At 34.7% G+C, this 27154-nt stretch overlaps 2 protein-coding genes, 2 long non-coding RNA genes and 1 pseudogene across 6 annotated transcripts; 2 read left to right on the forward strand and 3 right to left on the reverse strand.

The window, feature by feature from the left end:
- Positions 1-2794: 2794 nt before the first annotated feature.
- On the forward strand, positions 2795-5412 carry LOC142637070 (uncharacterized). The gene is made up of 3 exons (XR_012844526.1): positions 2795-3000; positions 3926-4010; positions 5062-5412. It is a non-coding gene; the product is annotated as an uncharacterized LOC142637070 (long non-coding RNA).
- A 1473-nt stretch (positions 5413-6885) lies between these two features.
- On the reverse strand, positions 6886-12172 carry LOC142637153 (uncharacterized). Its single transcript, XM_075811432.1, has 2 exons — positions 10683-12172; positions 6886-7304 (listed from the first exon to the last, which is right to left on the reverse strand). The coding sequence occupies exons 1-2, from the start codon at positions 11134-11136 to the stop codon at positions 7288-7290; spliced, it is 471 nt and encodes a 156-aa protein (XP_075667547.1). The 5' UTR covers positions 11137-12172; the 3' UTR covers positions 6886-7287.
- A 5559-nt stretch (positions 12173-17731) lies between these two features.
- Positions 17732-25984, forward strand: LOC142633627 (uncharacterized). Of its 3 annotated transcripts, none has more exons than XR_012843946.1 (5): positions 17732-17768; positions 19911-20174; positions 20441-21166; positions 21970-22199; positions 25852-25984. It is a non-coding gene; the product is annotated as an uncharacterized LOC142633627 (long non-coding RNA). The 3 variants fall into 3 exon arrangements; XR_012843945.1 differs by having other exon boundaries at positions 20454-21166; XR_012843944.1 differs by having other exon boundaries at positions 19911-21166.
- Positions 18609-21006, reverse strand: LOC142633626 (uncharacterized; annotated as a pseudogene).
- Positions 22808-26281, reverse strand: LOC142633625 (uncharacterized). Its single transcript, XM_075807866.1, has 3 exons — positions 25831-26281; positions 25045-25460; positions 22808-24619 (listed from the first exon to the last, which is right to left on the reverse strand). Exons 1-3 carry the CDS (start codon positions 26279-26281, stop codon positions 23468-23470), a joined length of 2019 nt encoding a protein of 672 aa, XP_075663981.1. The 3' UTR covers positions 22808-23467.
- Positions 26282-27154: the final 873 nt, after the last annotated feature.

Consider the following 27154-nt stretch of genomic DNA (forward strand, 5'->3'; position numbering starts at 1 on the left):
AAAATATACATGGAGGCAATGGCGGCTCTAAGAATATTTTTCAGGGTGTTTCTCAACAAGCGTAAATTACACTGTCTAATAAAAAGAAAAATTCGTTCCTCACAGTAGTCGAACCGTGATAATGTCATAATTAATTAATATGAAAATAAATAAAATAATTACGTAAATTTTAACAATCTTAATAAAAACAGTATTTAAAGATGTTAAAAATATATCTTGATTAAAGATTAGAAGATATATCTCATGATTTACTACAAAGATTAATAAATATCCTCTAATTATTTAAGATATTTTGTTAAATTTGTAATTTACTAATATAATTAGCCAAACTATTAATATATTAACCAAACTACTAATATATAAGATATTCTATTCATCTGTAGCACAGAGCTGAAACTATTAATAACATTACACGTATTGTATTTATATTCATTCAAAGGCCTTCAAAAAGTAAAGTTTATTTCATTAAAAAAAAAATACATATATTAAAGTTTGAAATTGTAGCTGGTATTAAACACACAAAAAAAAAATATTGTAGCAGGTATTCAACTATTTTTTTGAGAAAGTAGCAGGTATTCAACTAGTCTAAAACACATTTTTCAAAACTAAAATACATGTCAAAGTAACATGAAAACAGGTGTGTGGCTATGGAATTTTTTTATTTAAAAAATATAAAAGATCTCATCTCTATCTCTGTTTCTTTTCTCCAGCCCTCTCTGTCTCTGTTTCTTGTCTCTTTTTTTTTTTTTTAGAATCTCACCTCTTAGTCTCTCATACAACAAGTAGATCAGAGCACACATCTCTTCCTCTATAACCTTTCTTCCTAAGCAAACTGATCTATCAATAGTAGATCTAACATCTATCTAAGGTTTGAGCTTTTGGTGAAGATGAACGAGCCCAGCCACCAGCCATTTTCAGTGAAGATTTCTGTGGGAGGAACCGTGAGAACCGTGAGGTCTGTGGGAACACACCCTGCACTGAAGATATACATGGGAGAAGGGATAAAGCTGATATTTCTTATCCTATAGGCGCTATTTTTTTATCGTATCAGCGCTATTTTGATTTTCTGAAGAAAAAAATAGCGGTTAGCCCATCTGCGTTTCTAAAAAAGCAAAACTTCGCAGTGTTTTGTAAACGTGAAAAATCTGGATTTTGAAAACGCAAACGTGCTGATTTTGTGGAGCCAAACGATTTGGCAAATCACGTTTTGTCTAAAACGCGCGTTAAGGTTTTATAAACAGCCTATCCAAACGGGCTCTTAAAAATTCGAGTTTTATCTTGGAACTCGAGTTTTAGACACTCGATATGCTAGGTTACAGCATTGTTTTAAAAAGTGACAACTAACTAAATTTTTTTATATTTAATGTTATCTGGAAAAAAAATTCAATGCGAGTAGGTAGGTCTTCCAATCATACCTGAAGCCCCACACTAAACTAGCTTTCTTTGCTAACGCATCAGCAATAGAATTACACACAGCTAACATAATTAAAAGCAATACACTGAAAAGCAGAGGCTTGAACACGAATATCATCTAGAATGTTCCCGTAGCTAGTGAGCTTGCCCGTCCCATTCAGAAGAGCATCAATGACTACGGCTAAATCCCCTTCAATAACCACACAAGAAAGACCAATCTCTAAAGCAAGCTGGACAGCCCATTGACAGGCCAAAGCTTCCAACTCTGCCACAGACCGGCCAAGAGAGGTGGGCATGGAGAGCGCTCCAATAGCTGCGCCACAATTGTTACGCACTATCACACCTAACCCCGCCAAGTTTGAAGACCGGAATACCGCCGCATCAAAGTTAACCTTGTAAATGTTAGGTGCCAGAGGGCGCCACTGTTGCAAGGTCTGAGGGCGAGGAGGGACCGACTCATCAACCTGGGCTTCCAAAAACTCTTGTAGAAGGTTGCTTGCGCTGCTGCATATGCGATCTACAAGTTGGGCATTTCGAACAAAGTGCAAGGCATTCTGCCTATTCCAGATACACCACGCAACAATAACAAAGATTTCAGCTCAGAACTCACAGCGAAACTAATCATTAAGGCACGGTTGGCCTGAGAGTATTATTATTTGAATTTCCTATCTCACACTTAACAAGATTTGTCTACCTAAGATTTGTGTATGACAGTATGAGATATAGTTCACAACTTTTGTTGTTGTAAGTTGGACATGCTTTCCTTAAAGCTGTTTTCATGTTTGATAATTGTAACCTTGGTTTGTTATCAAAGAATACTTGTATGCTTTAAATGGATTTTGAATTCCATTTTAAAGTCCATCGGGCGAACCTTTTTGTTTACTATGAATGTACTTTTGTCCTATGACTGATTTTATATTTATAAATTCAAGTCTTCATTTTTAACTACTAGTATTTTCTTACCACTCTAAAAAGTATTTAAGTTTGGTGCGATTTATGTGAATTGTATTTAGAAAAGACAACTTTGAATCCAGTTTCAAAATTGAAACCTTGTGAATGAGAAAATTTCATGTGATTGGTTTGGTTTTAAACTCTTAACTGAAGTTCTTGGCCTCAAGGTTTTATCATTCATTGGTGCTTAAAACTAGTTGGAAGCAAAATCTATTTTTTCAAGGATTATTATGTTGATCCCATCTTTACTCTAGGTTTTAAGCATGGTTATAATTTGAAATATTATGGGTTTAATTTCAGGTACAAAATTCTTTTAAGGAGGAAGAATATAACACTCCATCCTTTACCACACACACAAAAAAAAAATATAATAAAATAAACAAAGGGTTAGATTTTTAGACCCACACGTGACACCTCAATCTACCCCTCATTCTCAACGACACAACCTCAAAAGTATCTCTCTCCCTCTAGACCGGCTGCCCCTCTTCTTTCACACTCAAACACAAACACAGACACACACATCCCTCTACCTCTCTCTCCCCAATCTCTCCTCCCGCTTGGTCTGTCGGTTAGCTTCTAAATTTTCGGTCATCAAACTCTTCTCCATGGTTTGACTTCTCCCAACATGAATGTAAGGTAAAATCTCCATGACCCACCTTCTAATATTTTTGGGTTTTTATCCTATATTGTTAAGATTGCTCTTTGTTGAGAGGGCTTTGTTTTAGGGGTTGTTTTGCTGTGTTTGTTGGGACATTTAAGACCTGATTTGAGGTTTTAAATTTAATGGGGGTGATGTGGATTTATTGTTTGGCAACCATGTGAGTTGGGTTTCTTGAGAAATCATTTGGGTTTTTGATTTATATGGGAGATTGGGGTTAATTTTTGAAAGAGGGTTTTCTTGCATTTTGAAATGTCTTTGACATATGTACTTGTGATTGTGGTGTTAACTATAAATTTGTGCAAGGAAATGTAAGCACACCAAGTTTTTGATAATTGCCTATATGAATTATAGGATTGAATTTTTTGACTTGTGTTGTGATGATTGTTATATTAGGTTATGGGTTGTAATCCTAGTTGTTTATGTGTGTTAACACAGGTGGCTTTAAGGTTAATCAAATCTCAAAACTTTTGGAATAGTATTAAAATTATAGTAATTTTCTTTTGGGATTGCAAATCTGTCCTGAGTAAGCTGCATTACTTGATTCTTGATAAATTATAAATAAAAAAAAAATCACAGCGAAACTAGTAACTGGCTTCTTCTTCTTCTTCTTCCTGACTCAGGTTTTTGATCAGGTGAGCTACAAACGTTTCTTTACTTTACAGCCTGTATGCTTAAGTTTTTGTTTTTTAATGACTGTTTAAAATTCTTGGGCCTTGATAGATTTTTAGGGTTTTGGTTATTGCTTAAAAACTTTCACAAATAACATTATCTTTACTGTTCTACATTCACTTCAAATTGTCATAATTCACAATCAAAACAAACACACACACACACACAGACAAGTTTACATATGCTATCCATTTTCATGGTTGATCTTAATTACATGAAAGAATGAAACAGGTTGAAGTCGACTGATAAGTAGAAGGAGCTGAGAGTGAGAAATGTCAGGCCAAGAGAAGCATCTTGAAGACTGCTCAGTCTCCAAGTCAGTGTGTATCTATATATATATATATATATATCTGTTTTTATGTTTCTTGCTATGTTATTGTGTTGAACCAAGAGTACAGTGAAATGGGTGTGTTTGTGTGTTACTCAACCCCCCAAATGTTTTTTTTATAGATTTATAAATAAATAAATAATGTTTTTATAGAACCCAAAAATGGTAAAATATTTTGATGCTTATTTGTAGATTCCTGTAGTGGATCAATGTGGTGATTACAGTTTTAGGTAATGGAAATTTTGGGGTAAAGCAGAGATTTTTTTTTTTAACAGTTCTGCTCTGACATATGGTGGTATGTCATAATTTTTCCCAAGTCTTTAATTAAACAATGATTCTTAAGCAGGTTTTTGCTCATTTAGTGAGTAAATTTTTAAATCCTTGATGACCATTTAAACTTGTGTATTATAATGAATCTGTTTATGTTTATTTGATTACCATTGTCAACCATTTCTATCTGCCTGTCGTTCAGATCATTTAATCTGTGCATATCTTGAACATAGATTGCACTTGTGAAACCCAAGAAATCAAGTATGTTACTTACATAAAATACCGTCAATAAAGTATTTCTTTTCTTAATCTTTTTTTGGTAATATATCACTAATTTTGTGGATGATTCACAACTTATTGAATTGTATGTGGTGATACTGATAACAAGTGATTAAAACTTTGATATCTTGAACCTCTTTCATCCTCACCTTCTAGTCCTACCTTCCTAACTTTAAATGGCCAATTGGCATAATAATTTTCTGGATGTAGCTTTGTGCTTCTCATTTCGATTGCTTTGCTAATTTCATCCATCTATTACTTTAAGGGAAGAAAAAATAGAAATTCTATCAAAATGTTTATTTCCCAACCCTTGCTATCCTTTATTTATGAAATGAGAAGCAAAAACCCGTTATCTTGTTTTCATTTTATGGGGTCATATCTCAAGTGTTTGTTTGACATGGTAGATAAATGTCCTTTTCTATTTTTAATATATTGAGTGTTTTTATAAATAAAAATGTGATGAGTGTTACTGAATGTCAAATGTTCGCAGCGCTTTGGGCACATGGGTATTTTCAGTAGCTGGGGCTTTGCTAGCAATTCCAGTGGGTATAAAACGGAAATCTCTAGCACCGCTTGTGTTCTTTGGCACAACTGGTACGATGCTTGATATTATCATGGGAATCACTGCCTGCGAAAGAGAACATGCAGAACGCCAGATGCAGCTGTTAGAAGCTCAAAATTCTGCAGCTGATGCTTCTCTTGCTGATACTGGAGAAGATTCTTGATGTCAAGCTTATAGTCAGACGCCTCATGTTTGGAAGCTTTCAGTTTGTTTCAACTTGCTTGGCTGTAAAAGATGAATCTTTCTTTGATAAGTGAATAAAATTTTCTTTTCCTATGATTTCTACGTTCACTTGTTCATTGCATTAAATATCACTCTAGAGTTGTTGGCGGTAAACTCCAGCTAATCAGAGCTGTTAAGGGTAAACTCCAACTAATCAACTGCAAAACTATTCAGCTAATAATACTTAAGTTTTTCAGGCACTTTATGCTGATTTATTTGGAGACTGGATGAGGGGCCTCGTTTGTTTAGCTGAGAATATGCTTCTGCAGGTATCTCTACACATTTAGTTCACTGTGAAAAATCTCTAAATCACTTGAAAAATAAGTGGATTTGTTGGGTTAAAAATAGATTAACTTAGATTAATTAATTCAATTATCCGAGTTGATTAATTAAATCAAATTACATACAAATCGTGGAGATACTAATAAATTACTAAATAACTAATATGTAGTAGAAAATATATAATTTTGTAATTTGTTGATAAATGGGAAAACTTCTCACAAGACAAAAATTTCAGCGAGCGAATTTAATGCCATGACTCTAATTTGTGACTAACTCCTTTACATAAATCTTAGTACGTCACTAATTTTAGCAACTTAATTAATTGTTATCGGTTGCAAAGTTCTTCACTTCATAAACGATGAAGATCAAGAAACATTTGGTTACAAAATCCTAAGACATACAAACACAGTAACTTCACACAAAGTATATGAGTTTTAAGTCTCTGTTTTCGTACTTGATGACTTTTAAAATAAGTCTTATATATGACTAGGGTTGTAGAAAGAGAAACCCTAATCATTCAAATCATCAAGGGCCAAAATTTAGATTTAAGAATTTTGAATTCGTAGTTTTCGACAGATTGAGTTTGTGTCGAGCTTCTCCATTAATTCTCAAAAGCAGCTATTGTCAAGCTTGTGTCAAGACTTAATAAAACGACTTTTCTTCACTTGTTTCTTGGATCGATCTTCATGTCTTTAATGATACCATTTGATGTTTCTAAACAACATACTTCTTGATACATTAAACTCAACTTATATCTACCTAATTACAAATAAAATGCATTTTGTTAAAAGATAAGCTAATACATAGCAAAATTTGACCCTAACAGGATTTGCAAGTTATTTAGTTACAAATAAATGTAAAGTTGCCCGTCTTACATTTCATGATAACTATAATTTGCTTAAAATGAGCTGTATACATTGACTAAAGATCTCCAAGTACTGCCCTGTGATCATATTTTAATTTGGAAGAGGAGGTAATTGAAATGCTCAGTTGCCAAGTTGAACATCTTATATTTCACAATGATTTTTACTCTCTTAAAGAGAGCATTGGTTAAACATCTCCAAGTACTTCCCTGTGTTCATATATTTAATTTGCCTAGGTAATTAAACTGGTCTGTCGCATGACTTGCATGTGTATGTTATAAAATGGATTTTTTTTTTAATGTTATCCATATAAGAAGATACTGTAACATATATTCCACAGATTCCAGGAATGAAATGTACTTTGGATCATTTTGCTCTGAAGCATGGCATTGACATGGAAACCATTTAAAACCTCCCATTTTCCCTATCTAAGCTGGCATTTACAGTGACTCCAAACTTCCAAGGACTGTTCTTTCCTTGTTGTAGCAACAATTTTAGAAAAAATAACCAAATGAAATACAGGTTCATCTTTTTGTCACAACTTTGTTTTCCCTTCCCTTTGAGACCCATCTCTGGATCTGATGAGAAAGAACCTGGAAATCCAGCAGCAGCTTTGGGGTGATTTGAGACTCTAGTGCAAAAATGCCTGTCCTTGTGAACATCTTTTGGATCAGGCTGCCAATCGTGCTTTTCCTCTCTATAGCATAGGTAGACACTTTCAGCCCTAATGTTTCCAAACAAGATTTCTGCAGCCTTGTTCCTGACAAGTAAGGGCAAGTATTTTGATTCATCCCATACATACAACTGCAGTTGAATGCAAAGATTAGCTTAACACGTTGAAAACATATAAGAACATGCAAAAACTAACAGAATCTAAAGTAGTTACCAATCGCAAGATGATTAATGTTGATAATGAATAAGAATCTAAAATAAAATTATTATAAGTTCATTTGGATGTTCATTCAGTTTTTGTTAAATGAGATACATATTTTATCCAGCCTCTGCAATGATTTCCTTTCTGAAACAGTGACAGGAGGACAATTTAATTTACAAATAAAACGAATCCGCAACCACATAAAAGGTCCCCCTATCAAATCCTTTGGTGGATAATTGATTAGCCATTGTTGAGCTTTTCTAATAAGATATAAACCACCATTAAGGTCCATCTCCATGAAAGCTTTGGCTTTCTAAGTCACCAGATTGTTAAGATTTCATACACTGTATTTGAAGGGTTTTTTGGGGGGGCAATTTCACACCCACCTAGTGAAAATGCCATTTGAGTTTGAGTTTATTGGTTTCAAGTACTCTGAAAAGGCCAAAACGTAACATTAGGATTGGGCATCAAACCAGAAATTCTGTGTGCACACTAGTTTATCAGGAAATCTTCATCCTATCAGTAATAACAAATTAGTCTGTCCATTGTTTATATTGAAGCCAAGTGCAATGGCGTGTGTAACGTATAAGCTGTTCTTTGTTGGAGAATTTCTTCATTCTCGTTAACTAAACTCATAAAAGCTTGTCTGTCATTCTTACAAATTTCCTCTAAAAGCCTTTGGTCCATTTACTTAAGTTTCAAGGCTCACTCTATGAAAAGCAAGATTGTCAGATGCAAAATTGTGTTGGCACTGTTTATGGCAATGATAATTGCTTTTCCGATTCAGTTGGTTAAATTTTGTGCAAGAAATCGGAAAGGAATAAGAAAGCTGAACAATGCAGTTAAGGTATCCCTCCTTTGCTCTGTGGAACCTTTTTAACTGCAAACTTCCTATGTTCTCTGGAAATGCAGCTGATACGTTCTAAGCATCTTCAAGGAAGATCACTAGTATTGCAACAATTAAATATCTTCCTTTTCTTATGGCCTTGCAATATACTCTTATGCCAGAAATTTCATATGAAGAGTCAAATATTAAACCATCAGCATAGATGAAAGAGGCAATGGTTGACTTATAAAAAAGTCAATGATTGATGATTTTGACACTACTTTCATTTATTTTATCTCTTCCAAGTCAATGATATGAATTAGCCTTAGACAAATCCCCACCCATCTCACTCCGAAAAGGGAAAAAGAGGAAGGCCTTATAAAATTCATTCTGTTGATGAGTTTGCCATTCTAATGGCAGATAGTTCAGTATAAAACATAAAACAGTTACACTGGGCAAAATTTTTTAAATAACAATAAAAATCAAACTATATTATTAGTTAGCCAAGGTTTGAAACTAATTTGGTATATAACAAATCGAGTCCTTTGGACTCGATTTTCGAATGCTAAATCGACTGCTTTGAAGTCGATTTCAACATTATTTGTAGCTGATGTGGAAAGGCGGTCCACGTAGACATAGAACTCGAGTCCATTGGACTCGAGTTCTGTCAAATAGAAATCGAGTCCTTAGGACTCGATTTCATTTTGTTCATCATCTTCTCCCTTCGTTCTTTTTTCTTTTCTTTTTTCTCCATTTCAGGTCCCGTTCTCTTCTTCCCTTCTTTCTCCATTTCAGGTCTTGTTCACATCTTCTTCCTTTCTGCCAAGCCTCCAAAAATCCCAAACCCATTTTTCTCAAAATCCCAAACCCATTTCTCAAAATCCAAACCCATTTATGAAAATCCCAAACCCAAAACTCATGAACAAAACCAAATACAAAACCTAAAACAAATCAACGCGTTCTTTTCCTCCACTGGAGCGGCGGCGAGAAACCACGATCTGATTTCCATCGCCTGAAGTTTTCGCCGCTTGGGTTTGGTCAGAATCGGCGCCTGGGTTGTTGGGTACGTGTTCTTCTCCTCCACTGGAGCGGCGGCGACGAGAAACCACACGCTCGATCTGATTTCCATCGACTGATTCGGCGCCCAATCCGATTTGCATCGTTGCTTCTTTCTTCTTCATTGTTGATCTCTGCGTTTTGCTTCGGCGTTTTGATCTCTGGATTTCTTCTTCAGCGTTTTGATCTCTGGGTTTTCATCTCTGGTTCTTCACATTTTCTTCTTCAGCGTTTTGATTTCTCAGTTTAGGTGGTACAAAATCGTCCGTAGGACTCGTTTTCTATTTCACAGAACTCGAGTCCACAGGACTCGATTTCTATGCTGACGTGGACCAGGTGTCCACATCAGCTACGAATGAGGTTGAAATCGAGTTTGGTGTACTCGATTTAGCATTCCAAAATCGAGTCCAAAAGACTCGATTTGTTATATACCAAATTTGTTTCAAACCTTGACTAACTAATAATATAGTTTAGATTTTATAGTTATTTAAAAAATTTTGCCGTTACACTGGCCTAGACTATTTCTCTCTCTGTTAATACCACCAGCTCTCTCTGACCTGCGGTACTATTTCCCTCTCTCTCATGCTATTTGTTATGTTTTAGAGTCTGCAAATTCCATGACAATATAACTTTCAAATGAGTTCAAGATTATTTGTACAAGAAGCAACTCAAGAAAATTTTATTCTGCTTATAATCAACTAAGGGGGTCTAAATCACTTTTCATTGTTGACTGTTGTAATCAATATGATTTAGTTTCTTAATTCAATCTAAAATAGTTTAAATTTTTAATGAACCGCCCAAAGAGTTTTGTGATTTGATGCATTCTATGGTGATGTTCACAACTTTTAAACACAACCCAAAAAATTGATTAAGAATTTTATCTAATATTTAGTTGATGTGGCACCAATGAATATTATTGTCATGTTGATTAGTAAGAATTTTATAGTAAAACTGATATTAGCCTTAGCATTTTCCTTCAATTTAATATAGTTTAGATATCCCAGTAAACACGGAATTAGAGTTTGTGATTTTATACATTCAATGATGATGTTAACCTTACAACGAGTTAACTTATAAACACAACATAACAAATTTAGTTAATACGTAGTTGATGTGGCATGAATCTCTATTATTGTCATGTCAATTTGTAAGCATTTTGTAGTAAAACTGATATTAGCTTTAGCATTTTCCGGTGGATATATAGTTGTGATAACAATACCTGCATCAGCAACTCTAATTTATCAATACATAGGAAGAATTCAGCTAAGCAATTGAAATTTACATTGCAAATCATCTGAATATTTGATTCAGTCTGAAATTATCAGCTGCTGGACTTAGGAATGGATAAAGACAGAAATTCTCATGCCTAATTTATTGGCAATATGCTCAGCAGTGAAAAGTTAGTAAATAGAACTTTACTACCTACCTGTATATCCTCTTGAAACAGCAACATGAAGGCTATTTTGAACAAAACTATATTCTTCCAACCCCTGCACCCAAGGCTTACCCAAAAGGAGCTTGACCACATTGAGATGCCCATGACTGCAAGCCATGTAAAATGCGCTCTGGTTGTCAGAATTAAGCTTACAAGCTGCCCAAGGACTGGCATCCAATAGCAGCGGTAAGACCTTGACATCCCCTTGACGACATGCTTCATGCAATGGAGTCTCCCGCTTGCTATTCTCAGCTGCAACCATGTCAGGGTACAACTTGATAATTTCTGTGACCAAGTTGATATTATCAAATCTTGAGGCCAGGTGCAGTGGCGTGTGTAATGTTTTAGCTGTTCTTTCTTGGAAAATTTCTCCATTCTCGCAAACTAAATTCATAAAAGTGCGTCTTTCATTTTTAGCAATTGCCTCAAAAAGGCTTGGATCCATTTACTTAGAACTTCCAAGAGTTACTCTACAAAGAGCAACATAGACAGATGGAAAATTTTGTTGGCACTGTTTTTGCAAATGATAGCTGCTTTTGCATTTTCAGCTGGTTAGATTCTGCAAATATTGGAAAGAAATAAAAAAGCTAAGCAATACGGTTTAAGGAAATCCCTTTGAGAAATGCAGCTACCAAGTTCTAAGCATCAAGGAAGATCACTAGTATTGTGGCATTTGGATATTTTTCTTTTTCTTTAAGCCATTGTAATATACTGTTAAGCCACAAATACAATATGACAAAGTCAAATATGAAAAAGCACTCGTGTGGTTTTGGTTTAGTCGTTTAGATATGAATTTTCTTCACTTTCTATGTGCTTTCATTGAACCTTTTCACTCTATAACTCTGCCATATTGATGGAAGAGGACTTAGGTTGCCATTTCTGATTCCTATCTTCTCTGAGAAATGAAGCTGCCATGTTCTAAGCATATTTAGGGAAGATCACTAGTATTGCAATATTTGGATATTCTCCTTTACAGTTTTCACTCTACCATTTTGATGAAGGACAAAAATTCTAGCAACTTTCCATGTACTTGACATTAGTGACTGAAAGGGAACTCGAAGCTGAGATGAAAGAACCAACCATGGACCCTCAATGCTTGATGATATTTAAGTGCCCGTTTGGTTGGGCTTTTAGGGGCTGAAACGCAGCTTTATGTAAAAGCTGGGTTGCTTTGGGCGTTTGGTGAAGCAAAAACGCAACTTTTGGGTAAAAGTTGCGTTTTGAGCCAAGGAAAAAACGCCCAATCCGTTTATGGAGGTCTGAAGGTCCATAAATAAAAAGTTCAGCAGCGTTTTCAACTATCCGTTGGGCGAGTCCGAAAATTACCAAATTACCCTGACCTTCATTCCTCTCATCTCATCTCTCTACTCCGCTGGATGAATCTTCTTCCTCTTCTTCTGCTTTCTTCGTCTTCTTCTTCGTCTTCTCTGCTTCTTCCTCTTCTTCTGCTTCGTTCGTCTTCTTCTTCGTTCGTCTTCTCTGATCTGTGTGTGTGTGTGTGTGTGTGGAGGAACTGAAGATAAGAAGATCAGGAGATAAGGACGAACAAAAGATGTGGAGAAAAAAGTGAAAGAAAAAGAAAAAAGAAAAAAGAGTTTTTGGGTTTAGTTATGCAACGTAGAAGAAAATATAATGAGTAAGAACACAAATTATTTTACAATTTTTTTTTTTTAAAGTTGTGATGTTATAGAGTATGTAGTGGAGAAAAAATTATGGGTACTAGAACAACTCATTTAAAAGATAAGTGTTAATAAAATTTTATTTTACAAAGATTAATTTTAAATTAGTATTGTGAAAATATTGTGACATTTTATTATATTTCTAAACTTCTTAAGTTAGTACTATTTTTTTTTTTATAAAAAAAATAGTACTATTGACATAATATTTTTATAACAATTTCATAATAAAGTTTACATAGTAAGTTGTTATTAGTTCTTATCTAGACCTACTAGTGACATTTTTTTTTTCCTACTATTAACAACTTGTTATATAAACTTTATTGTGAAATTTTTGTGTAAACATTGTGTCCATAACTTGCATTAAAAGAGATAATTAAAACAAAAAATTCTTTTTATATAGACATTGTCCTTTTTAGTAATTTACCCTTCAAACTGTCACTTTTATAAGTGCTAGCCAAACACTCAGCTTTTTCAAAAAGCACTTTTTAACAGTTTTTACCAAACACTTAGCTTTTTGAAAAATCACTTTTTCATTATGCACTTTTTAAAAACTCAACTTTTTCATTATGTACTTTTTCAAAAAGCCCAACCAAACTCACCCTTACAGTAAGTCTCACTATTTAGATTTTGGTGGGGACAGGTGTTTGTGTGACTGTCCAGAGATTTACTCTTATATAGTTATATTAGTATCATTTTGCTCCTCTCCTCTTCCAAGTCAATGATATAAATTAGCGTTAGGGTAGCAGTTGGGCAGGATAAGCGGATTTTGGATGAGATCATCTATATTTATACTATTATTTAAAGGGCTTTCTTTGTTTGAGATCCTCATTTTTTTTGTTCAAAAATGCTCCTACACCCCTATGTTTAAGTAGAGACAAAACTAAAAGACAATCCGTTAAAAATACAACTCTAACTCTTACTAAAACATAGCCTAAAAAATAGGGCTACTCTCTTATTGATTTTCAAATTACTTTATTTATTTATTAAGTAGATTCTCAAAATAAAAGTTATATATATATATATATATATATATATATATATATATATATATAAACGCAGTTTTTTTTTTTTTTGCTACAAAAAAACCTGTAATATTTGTTCATTTCTTGAAACTAGTCTTATGACACTCCTGATTGTATTAGTAATTTTATATATATATATATATATATATATATATATATATATATATATATATATATCTAATACTAATGAGAATACGAGTAAACCCGAATGAAATAGGACCGCTAAGCCCAATGTTTTCATTTTTTTTTTCTTCCCATTTTTTTCTCCATTAACAAGACTTAAACATCTCTCTCTCTCTCTCTCTCTCTCTCTCTCTCTCTCTCTCACAGTTTCCTTTCTTCTAAATTGTAATCTCACCTTTTTTTTTTCCAAATCTCTTCTTCTTTAGTTTTGAATTATTAAAAAATTGTGATTTTTAATGTACTCCTTTTTTTTTTTCTTTTTTTCTTTTTAATGATTTATTTATTTATGTTGGTGTTTGAATTGTTTTCTCTTCACATCTATTTGTATTGTCTTTTTTTTTTTCATCTTAATGAATGTATATTCTATGTCCAAAATAAAAATCTTTATAAATGTGGTTTAATTGGATAGAAGTGAGAAACATTGCAAATTGAGATAGATTGAAAATTATGGCACTAAACCCAAAAAAAGCCTCATTGCACACGTAAAGTGCGGGTGATGAGGCTAGTATAAGATAAGGAAAATATTTAGATAGTTCAGAGCATTGCTCCAGGCTAAGGGGGTGGGCCCTACATGTAGGTCCTACTAGGGGTGTCCACTCAGACCCGGACCCAATCCAATTGACTAGACCCGACAGAAACTGACCCACCCGAGATCGATCCGTGAGCTCCGGTGGTTGACGGCGGGTTACGAAGCCTAGAAACCGAGTCCAGCGGGTCGGTTGGTGGGTTCTCTCCTCTAAAACCGCCTCAATTGACCCGACCAGAGAGTTACAAGAACTGGTGATTCAAGCTTTTACTTGAGATTCAATGAGATTTATGCCAGATTTGGGGAGATCTCAGCTGGATTTGGGGAGATCTCAACCATATCTAGTGGAAATCTCACCAGATCTAGCGAGATCTCACTAGATCCGGTGAGATCTCTGCCGGATTTGGCGATTTTTTGCCTAAAAAAAATGATTTTGAAATATTTTTCCATTGTGGACGACCCGACCATGCCGACCACTTTTCAATGCTAATCCGACCACTCTAATTCGACTCTCTTGTTGATCGGCGATAGGTCTGAACTTTCACCACCCGATTCTGTCGGGTTGATCGTGGGTTAGGCACAAACCCGAACCGAATCGATTTGTGGATACCCCTAGGTCCCACCATGGGGCCCACCTCCTTTGTGAGAGCCCGAAGCATGCTCTGAGACTATTTAAATATTGCCTATAAGATAATAGATGGTCTTCCATCTTGCCAACAGGAAAATTGCTTAATTTAGGAAAATGTTTTGTCACAAATGACTAGTTTTCTAGAAATTTGAATCATTTTCCTGTGTTTGAAATGAGTTTTAAAAAAAATCCAAATATATAAAAAAAATCTCTTATGCATGAAAACAAATTCTTAATAGGAAAATATTTTTGTAAAAAAATAGGAAAATATTTTTAAATTTTTAGTCTATTTGTGAGCCTAGGAGAACCTATTCCATATTTAGAATTTATACCCAAAAATAAATGTAAATGAGAAAGTAACTAATTTGAGAAAAAAAAATTATTTATATAAAAGTTAGCAGCAATCAACCATTAGTAAGAGACGATTAAATTCAACTTCGATGCAGCCATCAACCACTCATTCTTGGGAACCCCCTTTGTCCTTTGGTGCTTCTAAGTTCAACTTTATTGTAGCAATCACACTTGTCTGTTTGAGAATAGTTTATCTACCTCTTTGCTAATTTTTTTTTTTAATAATGAAAGTGTACTAAAATATACTTATGCCTTGAAAAAAATTTGAACAGTGAGAAAAAGAGGGAAAAAAAAAAGTGAGGTTTTAAAAAACTATATATAAAAGTTAAAAGCTAAAAGCTAAAAGCTAAAGCATAATGGTCTGTTTAGTTGGAGGTAGGGGTGTAATCGGTTCGGGTTGGTTGGTGTTGAAGGCAGTTTTTGCACCTAATCGAGAATTTTGGCTTTTACATATTGAACACTGGAACTGACTTGTAAGGGAAGAACATCGGACTGACCAATTGCATTTGGTTTCATTTTAGTTTGGTTGGGTTTTAGTGTTTGGGATGTGAGAAAAAAAAAACAAGAAAAGAAGAAGAAGAAGAAGATGGATGATTTGGGATGAGAGAAACAAAATCAAGAATAAAAATAGAAGACAAACTCATAGCAAGAAGACAAACCATAATAGCAATACCTGAAGGAGAGAAAGAGCGTCGGTGCTGGAAGAAACAAAGCTAGGGACAATGGAGGTGATGAAGAGGGAAGAGAGAGGCACGAAACTAAGAGAGAAGAAAGGAAAAGAATGAGGGTGAGGCGGCTGAAGTGAAATGTAGAGAGTAGGGTTTTGTTTTTCTGTTTTTTTTTAATGTTTTAAGTTAATGTGTAAAATGACATAGTTTTGTGTTATAAGGAGAGAAAAAATTAAAATGTTTTCACCTAGGCCAAGTATAGTCACACACATGTCTTTCTCTAAACTAGTGGTACTCATCTTGAAATATTTTGTACACAGTAATATTTAATACATATCGGTCGGTTTCGGTTCAATTCGAACTTTTATTTTCTGAACCTAAAACCGAAACTGAAATTTATGGTTTGTAGAAATGAAAATCGAAACTGAACTGCACCAAAACTGAACCGAAATTTTGGGCACAGTTCGGCCTGTTTTTTCGGTTTCTTGGTTTTGTGTACACCCCTAGTTGGAGAGGTAAAAAAGTGAGAAAATAGAAAATTGTGAGAATATGAAAAAGTGGGAGGATAAAAAAGATATTAATTTCCCTTCTTTATGTTTGGTTAGAGTGAAAAAGTGGAGAAATTTTAAAAATGAGTTTGTATAAATTTACTCATATACCCTTATTAAAAAATGATGCACAATTAAACAAAAAAAGTGATAAACAAGCAAAAAAAGAAAAGAAAAAAAAGAAAGAAAAAGCAATCACCTAAATTTATTAAAAAAATAAAAATTATGTCAAAAAAAAAATCACGTCTAATTAACAAAAAAAAATCAAAAAAACAAAAAAGAGAAAAATAAAAACAAAGCAAATCCATGTCATTCCCATGCCTAGGAAATCAAAAAAGAAAAAAGAAAAAAAGCAACGTTGGAAAGCAAAAGCTTTAAAAAAAAAAAAACAAAAAGCAATTAGGGGCATATTTGTCAATCAAGTAAATCACACACTCTCCTTCAGTTTTCTTCCTATTTTGGAGAGAACATTTTGGTGAGTCCAGGGGAGAAAACGCCTGAGCTCCACTACATTGTTTTTTACAACTTGCTCTTTTAATCAAATATATTTCAAAAAGTTTTCCTTTGTCCTTTTATTTATTTATTTATTTAAAATTTTTTTTTATCCTTTCCTAAAATCCTACCTCATCGCAAATCGGTGATCATTGAAGGCAATGCCAAGATTGTTCTTGACTCAATCAAATCCCCCAACTCCACTCCTCTTTTGCATCCCCAATTTTCTAATGTTATAATTAATTTTTGTCCTAAAGCCTCTAATGGCCTCGCCCATAGGACAACTCTTTGTTCAAGTTAAGGAATTTAACCCATCTCATCCATCCTTATATAACCCTTTTGTAAAGATTTTGATGGACAGTTTCTTTTGTCGTCTTTACCTACATTGGACCTCTTTTTAATAATATCTCTACCATCTTACTAAAAAAAAAAAAATCAATCTAAGAGAATTATAATTTTTTTTAAAGAGTTTCAATTTATGAGATCCGCTCTTGATGATAACCCATTATAATTGATTGCCTTATTCAGCAAAAAAAAAAAAAAAAATTATAATTAAGTGAGACTTTTTTATTTATTTATATTTTTAAATAAAAAAATGAAAGAATAAATAAAGAATGGTGACTCATGAGTTGTCGTCTGTTGAATATGCAAAGAGTTTTCCGCTCTTACGTGCTTTGACTTTTACTTCCCATTGTACTCAATATCATCTCTCTCTCTCCCTCTCTCTCTCTCTCTCTCAAGTCTCAAGTTATAACTTACCAAAATCCAAAAAACCCAGGTCCCGTTTTGATGAATAAATCCTTACATATTCTTAAACCAATCAAAAACCCACTATCCAAACTATAAATGGGAGTTTGGTACCGAAGACAACAAAGAAGAAAACGAAGAGTTGGAGCACATGGAAGTGAGTGACGGACAGAGTGCTGACTTTGCTGGTTTTTTGTTGTTGTTGTTGTTGTTGTTGTTGTCTCTGACCTGCGGTACCATTTCTCTCTCTCTCATGCTATTTGTTATGTTTTAGAGTTGGCAAATTCCATGATAATATTTATTTGTACAGGAAGCAACTCAAGAAAATTTAATTCTGCTTATAATCAACTAAGGGGGTCTAAATCACTTTTCATTATTGACTGTTGTAATCAATATGACTTAGTTTCTTAATTCAATCTAAAATAGTTTAAATTTTTAACCAACCCCCCCCGCCCCGAAGAGTTTTGTGATTTGATGCATTCTGTGGTGATGTTCACAACTTTTAGACACAACACAAAAAATTAATTAAGAATTTTATCTAATATTTAGTTGATGTGGCACCGATGAATGTTATTGTCATGTTGATTAGTAAGCATTTTATAGTAAAACTGATATTAGCCTTAGCATTTTCCCTCAATTTAAAATAGTTTAGATATCCCACTAGACATGGAATTAGAGTTTGTGATTTTGTACATTCAATGATGATGTTAACCTTACAATGTGTTAACTTATAAACACAACATAACAAATTTAGTTAATATGTCGTTGATGTGGCATGAATCTCTATCATTGTCAAGTCCATTTGTAAGCATTTTGTAGTAAAATTGATATTAGCTTTAGCATTTTCAGGTGGATATATAGTTGTGAAATTAGAGCAGCCTCTTGCTGGCGGTCTGTTATGATAAATTTGAGTTTATAACATATAACCTCTATAGTCTATTCAGTCCTTCATGTATAGCTCCAGGAAGCCTGATTGCTACAATTAACTATGTTAATGTTCTTATTAACATTATGACATTGTTTATGCACAATCAAAAAGCATATAAATATACAAAAAACTTTGCGACTAGTTTTTAGAATGAGTGATATCCTTGAAGGTTGGAACTCTCAACATTGGAATTAAAAGAACGTAAGGTTTGCATTCTGTTGTTTGCAAGTCTGTCCCCACTTTTCTTTCTCTCTTTTCGCCATTTCTGCTTTCGATTCCAATGCTTAACCATCATCACAGTTAACCCAAGAAAAGCTGTGCCTATAGTGCCTCCACTAATTGACAGTAACACCACAAATATCCACTCTGTTCCCTTCCAATATGGAATGATAATCCATGTTGCTGCAGTGTAAGCTGTTGCCATGAATGACAATGCTATCCACATTACCTTGTGAGCAACCTTCAGCATCATCATCTGAGGTTTTCTTTGGAAAGGAATGATGCTAACTAGAACAACAACAATACATAGAGAAGTGAGCAATGCGATATTATTGCTTAATATGAATACTTTGAAAGCTGTTGTTTTGTACACCATGGACTTTCCTGCCAGTGGTCCACCATGATAGTCATAGACACCACCCGGGGGGCTTATAACAGCTGTAAATGTAACTGTGGCAATCAAAATAGCCACCAGTGTAATCGTGTTCCTGGCATTCTGAACTGCCTCTCTGTATGTCTCGTCTTGGTTGTTTTGGCGAATTCTATAAAGTTCTATTAGTTCTTCCTGTCGTTTTTCACTGAGATGTTTCTGTTGCCCAAAACTAGTCAGGGTATTAGTAGTCTGCTTCGACAAGCATTCTGGTTCGGATGTGTTACTGTCCTGAATTTCAGAACTTTTTTCCACTTGATGCTTGATCCATTTAATATGCACATTTCCATTGGTCTGGTTGAGGATGTCAAGGGCTGTGAGTCCTTTATGGTTCTGGAAACTAATATCCACCGCTGTTTTGTTGATCAAGTAATCCACAATCTGTAACAAATTGGAATTTCAGAAGTCTAACTAGGAAAAATACACATGCACACAATAACAACAGTAGAAGCATCAACAATCAAGTTTAATCTTTGTAACACACAATTGCAAATCTTTCCATTTGAAAGAAATGTTACTATCTGACTTCAGCAGTCCTTGAGGACTTGGGCTTGGGACACAATGGAACTTGGGTATGATTTTTAAAGTAGGATACTTCATATACTGTAACATGCACAAAAACACACACACAAAGTCACAAACCATTGACAAGGTACTATTAAGTGTTCACTGTCTATTTGATGCAATTCAGCCGAAATTATAAATAGTATCTGCACAATTTTATTACTTCATATATTTCACCTGAACATGACTGCACCATAGGCTGTTCTAATTTCTCAACTATGAATTATACAACAGATATCATTTTCATTTCTCACCTGATGGTGACCTCCAGAGGCTGCAATATGTAAGATTGTGTTACCATATTGATCTGGACAGTGGAAGATATCGGTATCATTGAAAATATGAACCAAGTATAAGAAAGCATTGTAGTGGTTGTATCTCACAGTTAGATGAAAAATTTCTCTCCATTCTTCGTGTAACACTGAAAAGATGTTGGAGCCATTGAAGTGAATTCTTCTAGAATTGCAGTGTTGCCATTCATTGCTGCCAAGTGCAAAGGTGTGTAACCATAATTATAAATTCCTGAGCAAGGTCTGCATCTACCTGTAGGAGCATGCTTGTTAGCTCCACGTGCCCTCTATGACAAGAGCAGTGTAATGGTGAAGAACCGTTCCTGTCAAACTTCTGAGTTAAGCTTGGGCACACATCTAAAATCTTCCTAACAATTCCTGCATCACCAACTCTAATTTGTTAATAATTAAGCATAATTTAGCTGAACAATTAATATTTACATTGCAAATCATCTACATATTTGATTTGTTTAGAAATTATCACCAGGTGGACTTAGGAATGGATGCAAAGAGAAGTGCCAAATTGCTTGGTGATGTGTTCAACAGGGAAAAGTTAATTAACAGAACTTTACAACCTACCTGTGTGTCCTCTTGACAGTTGACACAGCAACATGAAGGCAATTTTGAACAAGATCATCTTCTTCCAACCCCTGTAACCAAGGCTTACTCAAAAGGAGCTTAACCACATCAAGATTCCCATGATTGCAAGCCATAAAATAGCCACTCTGGTTGTCAGAGTTAAGCTTACAAGCTGCCCAGGAATTAATATCCAATAGCAGCTCTAAGACCTTAACATTCCCTTAATGACAAGCTTCATGCAATGGAGTCTCCAGCTTGCTATTATCAGCAGCAACCATGTCAGGGCACAACTTGATAATTTCTGTGACCAATTCAATATGTCCAAATCTTGAAGCCAGGTGCAATGGCGCGTGAAAGGTATTAGCTGTTCTTTGTTGGATAATTTCTTCATTCTCGTTAACTAAACTCATAAAAGCTTGCCTGTCATTCTTACGAATTGCCTCTAAAAGCCTTTGGTCCATTTACTTAAGCTTCAAGGCTCACTCTATAAAAAGCAAGATAGTCAGATGGAAAATTGTGTTGGCACTGCTTATGGCAATGGTAATTGCTCTTCCGATTCAGTTGGTTAGATTTTGTGCAAGAAATTGGAAAGGAATAAGAAAGCTGAACAATGCAGTTAAGGTATCCCTCCTCTGCTCCATGGAACCTTTTTAACTGCTAACTTCCTGTGTTCTCTGGAAATGCAGCTGATACGTTCTAAGCATCTTCAAGGAAGATCACTAGTATTACACCAGTTAAATATCTTCCTTTTCTTAAGGCCTTGCAATACACTCTTATGCCAGAAATTTCATATGAAAAGTCAAATATTAAACAATCAGCATAGATGAAAGAGGCAATGGTTGATTTATAAAAAGTCAATGATTGATGATTTTGACAATTCTTTCATTTATTTTATCTCTTCCAAGTCAATGCTATGAATTAGCCTTGATAAATGAACTTCCTGCTTTTACATACCATCAAGCTAGTGTAATTTCATATATATATATATATATATATATATATTTTCGTTTATATAGATGATATCCACATTTATATGGATGATATTCAAACTATATCACTGTACCAATTTGGTATTTGAAATAATGATAACATATTGCACAATTTTAGTAGACATACTTATAAATTATATACTTGTAAGTTATCTATCAAAAAAAACAATTAATATACTTGAAAGTTGCAAGCACATTAACAAATTAGAACTTAATCAGGAAAAGTAAAATGCATATTTGATTATTTATTTCAAGGACAATTTAAAAGTTTGAGAAGACACGAATGAAGCTAAATGTCAATTAACTAAATGGTCTGACTAGTTCAAATAATTAAATATGATCCTCAATCTTCAAACATATAACCTGTTATAAAGTGGTTTTATAACCCATAGACCTCATCATGCTAACATTATTATTGTCAATGTGCAATCCTAGGCCTAGTGAGAGCTCAATAATCTGATCTACCTGTGCAACGGCCAATGGTCCAGATCACCTTCAATGAAGTACATGATGAGGAACACCCTAAGAAGCCTAATCTGCCAACCTAGATAACATATTCTACCTACCTATTATGCATTGGTAACTTCCCAGGGCAATCACCTGAATCACTCACTCACTCACCCCTTATCCAGCAAGATCTGTAAGAAGTCAACTGCCATTTTCAGGTAACTTTCCTTGTTTTCAGTTGTTGGGTTTGGTTTTGCTTCTGCTCCATTTTATTTTGGTTGTTGACCAAAAAAACAAAAAAAAAAAGAAAAAAGAAAAAAGAAAAAATTTCTAAATCCTGTTCTAGTATTAGGCTTGGTCAAATGGTGGTTTTGCTTCTTTGGTGTTCCAAGTAACAAAAAATCTAAATATAATTTGTCGATTCATTTTTTTAAGTTGTTTAGGACCTTGGAAATTAGAATGTTCCTTAAAATTTATATTCAGCTTAGCCCAGTTTGATTGTTTGGCTTAGTTTAAGTTAATTTAGTTGCTTTTATTTTTTCTTTGATGTTTCAAATTTTCATGAACCCAAAATTTTTTCCCCCAGTTCTTTAAAGGAATCAGGAACAATATTTGACATGATATTTAAAGTTTTATATATTTTTATTTTTACTTTCCTCGAAAATTCAATTGGAAGGTGTATGGTAGGTTGATTCTCAGCAATCACTATATATATATATATATATATATATATAGTAGCAGGTGAGAAAGAAAGTAATCTGTGAAATATGTTCAAATTTCAATACTTTTCCTAGTTTTGGTTTAAGCTTGCTATGAAATTTGCTTGTGTTGAATATCTTGGATTTCCCACCAATATGCACTACTGTAAAATTATTTTTTATATAACATTTCAAAAGGCACCTTTTTGTTTCCATAGCACTTTTGACTTTTCCAATTTTCTGAGCAGTTGATGGTTGGATAGATGTACAAAACTGGATTCTTGATTGCATTGTAATTTGATTTAGTTAGGATGCTTGATTAGGCAGTAAAGGAACTGGTATAGTCGATCTGGATTTAATGGTCATTAGAACAAAGTAATGCGATTATTGAACTGGAAGGAAACAACTTATACTATCTTAGAGCCTTTGTAGAGTTGAAAGCACCAATTATTGGGAAATTCTTGGATCAACATATTTAGGAATTAGGGTCACACTTTTCAAAATTTTCTATCATAATAAAAATACAATTACCATATGCCTTTTCATTTTTTCCAATTACATGCAATGATTTTCCTTCCTTTATAAACCAAATGAAATCCTTGGAAAACAAGAAATAAAACATTTTCAATGAATGAGAATAAGATGTACCAACTAGAAAATGATTTTCAAAGTAAATACTTAAGTTCCCAACTATTTTTGCAAAATTAGGCAGCCCAGTAGATTTCACTCTAACCAGCTTGTTGCTTCTTCAAGATCAAATATGTTACCCTTTCCTCAATTTTGACTGTTCAGTATGCATGATATCCTAGGCATCTGGAACTACTAAGGTCAGAGTTGGTGGAGAAATTCGATTTGGATTCTGATCGAGTTTCATCTCTAGTGTTAGAGTTTGTGGAGTGAGACTTGATGTCGAGTTTGATGTTGGGCTCAGCAGATTGTGACTGGGTTTTGCTATCAGTGAGCACAACAGTCCCTTGTTTTTTACCTTTGTCTTTCCTCCACTTCAACTTCCTCAACCAGTGTCTAGCCAACACAACTCCTAGATAGAAGAATAGAGTTCCCATGGTTGCGGCACTGATAGCAAGTATCCATTCTTTTCCATGACCATGTGGTAAAATTATCCATGTGGCTGCAACATAAGATGTAGCCATGAATGAGACAGCCAACCACATGACTTTGTGAGTGACAACCAGTAGCCTCATTAGTAGTTTTCTTTGAAAAGGAATGATACTGACTAGAATTATAACAATGCTCAAAGATGTGAACAGTGCAAAGTTGTTGCTTATTGTAAAGACCTTGAAAGCTGTTGTTCCAGCCACTGTTGAATTTACACTCGATGATTGTTGCTGGTAAACACCACCAGGAGGGTTTAATCCAGCAGTAAAAGTAACTGTGGCAATCAGAATGGCAACAAGTGTAATTGTGTTCCTGGCATTTTGCAGCGCCTCCCTGTATATATCATGTTGCCTACTTCGACGGTCATTATAAAGTTTAGTTAGTTCTACCTTTCGTCTTCTGCTGAGGAGCTTATGTCGCTGCAAATTGGCCAAGGAGCGAGTTGTCTTCTTTGGTGAATGATCTGGCATAGTTGAGTTGTCCTCTTGAATTTTGTCTGTCTCCTCAACTTGATGATGGAGTGCATTTACTTCATAATTTCGTTGGTTGGGTGGATCACCAAAGTCCTTTGTTATGGGCAACCTGGACACATTATCTAATTTAATTGGCCTCCAAGTGTCATCAAATATGCCTGGATTAGTTCCTTCAACTTCTTTTGAACGTAAAATTTTCATGTTAATACCACCAGCTCTCTCCAACATAGCTTTAATATGCGGAAATTTATCAATACTACCTGCCTGGTCTAGGATGCCAAGAGCTGTGAGTCCCTCATAATTCTGAGAGTTGATCTCCACTGTTTTTTTGTTAATCAAAAACTCCACAATCTGGAACAAACTCAAAAAAAAGAAAAAAAAAAGGCCCAATTAGAACAACACACAAATAATGGACACAAAAATATGCTTTCTTGTTTTATGTTTTTGGCTTTTGGCCATTGGAATTGCGTCTTGTTTATTCCATGATTTTATTATATTTGGGTGACATTTGGCCATAAACAATAGTGGTCTTGATGAGTCACCCACAAAGAGGAAGCAACAGTTTCTCAATTGTAAGGGAGTAAGCTAACTTCTATTATTGGCGGTGTATCACATGGGGTAATTTCCTGGGGACAGTGAATTTCTTTTCCTATTGAATCAGGTTAATAAATGCCAGAATATAGATGTGTCTTGGACCATCCATTTTGGAATATTGCATGCTCATCTAAGTTTCATAAACATAACCATATCAAATATGAGTATAGACCATTCGTTACCTGAGAGCATCCTCTAGAGACTGCAAGATGCAAGAGAGTGTTACCACATTGATCTGGATGGTGGAAGAGATCAGCATTGTCGAAGGCACCCACCAACCATATGAAAGCCTCGTAGTGCTTGTACTTCACAGTCAAATGAAAAACTGTTTCTCCCTGTCTTGTGAGATGATGAAAGGATATGGGAGCTATCTGCTCAAATTCTTCAAAAATTTCTGTTTTTGCATTCATTGCTGCCAAGTGCAGTGGCATGTGACCTGTGCTACTGAACTGCAGAGCGAGGTCTGTGCTAAGCTTTAGAAGCATTCTTGTTATTTCCAGGTTCCCACTGTTACAAGCATGGTGCAATGGAGAATATCCATTCTTGTCAACCTTCCAAGCAAGGTCTGGAAACACATTTAATAACTCTCTAACAACACCTGCATAACCAAGTATAGATTTCTAGTATAAATGGAAATAAGTGATGATAGGAGCCCCCCCATCTCCAAAGATTTAGGACCAACTCCTTTCAATCAGAAGAATGGAATTGTAAATTTTCATCTATAGTGTACTGTAAATAGTGGAGGCCTTGGACTTTTTTTGAGATTTGTCTTGTGTTGCCTGTCAGATTTGAAGGGTTGTGGATAATTGAATTCAATTATCTGTTTTTTCCCTTAGTCTACTCCTTTAATACACACACAATAAAATAATTAATTGACATTTTCCCACACATAGAGCAGGTCTGTGATTAGTTTTAAGTATGTTAAGAGTGGATTTGCAAAGAATAGTTTAGATGAGTTTGCTACCTACCTGTGTGCCCTCTTGATGCAGCCACATGAAGACAAGTTGGATCAAATCCCTCATCTTCTAATCCCACCAACCAAGACTGATTCAACAGGAGCTTCACCAGGTCGACATGCCCATGACTGCAAGCCATAAAGAATGCACTCTGGTTATCAGCATTAAGCTTACAAGCCGCCCAAGGGTTGTGCTCTAATAGCAGCTCGAGAACCTCAGTATGCCCTCGACTACAGGCTTCATGCAATGGAGTCTCCAGCTTATTATTCTCTGCAGCAACCATGGGGCACAACTTCAAAATTTCCATCACCAATTTAACATGTCCAAATCTTGATGCCAAGTGTAACACTGTGCTCCTGGAACCATCTGTTCTTTGTTCAAGAAAGTTTTCATTCTCTCGAACTAAATTGATGAAGGTGTTTTTGTCATTTCTTGCAATCGCCTCTAAAAGCCTTGGATCCATTTCTATAAGTTAGAAGATACCACCAAGTGGGAAATAATCAGTGGAGAAAGTGTTTTTGACAACCAGTGTTTACAAGAAATCCAGTGGATAAAAAAACTTTTCCACTTTATGTTGCTTCAAAACTGGCAAGAGAAATTGAGACTTTGTCACATGGAATAAAGATATACTTTTAAGATGGTTTTAATTCTACATATCTATATTTTTACTTATAGTAGCAAATAACTAATCTTTGCAGTGTGGAAAATGGTCAGAAATTGTTGAGCACTAGCTTCCTAGCTTCTCTTTGGAATGCATTGATTAAATTCTCAGCAACTTCAGGGAAGCTCATTTTCTGGGAAATTTTGCAATGACTAGAAAATTCTTCCTTGGCAGGCCCAAAAGGTACACTTTATGGCGAGTTGGGGGAGTGGGGTCTATCCTCAGGATGAGAGAACCACGGACATACGTTAATGATTGTCTTCACCATTATGAGATGTTAATTTTATTTAGTTAATATTTTCTATTGAGGTCAATGTGTAAGTTTTACTTATACATTCCCTATTGTACAAAAGTTGTGCATATCAAGACATCAATTTGGGGTGCAAATAATTCGGCATGATCCCTGCATAAACGACTTAGTGTGAAATATTTTGTTTCTCTCGAAATAAATTGACAAAAGTGGATTTCTTATTTGTCAAATACCTCATAAAAACCTCAGTAGATTTTTATTAAACTCCCCATTCTAGTATAGAAGCAAATCATGTGGAGAAGTTGAGTTTCACAACTTTTGCTCACAGACATTTCAGGATAAGAACAAACTCAGATAAACATATTCTAACCTTCAAAAGTATGGTACAACCTGAAAATATATAGAAAATACTAAGGATATGAAGT

This window comes from Castanea sativa, chromosome 5, assembly GCF_040712315.1.
Source record: "Castanea sativa cultivar Marrone di Chiusa Pesio chromosome 5, ASM4071231v1".
Classification (NCBI taxonomy): Eukaryota; Viridiplantae; Streptophyta; class Magnoliopsida; order Fagales; family Fagaceae; genus Castanea; species Castanea sativa.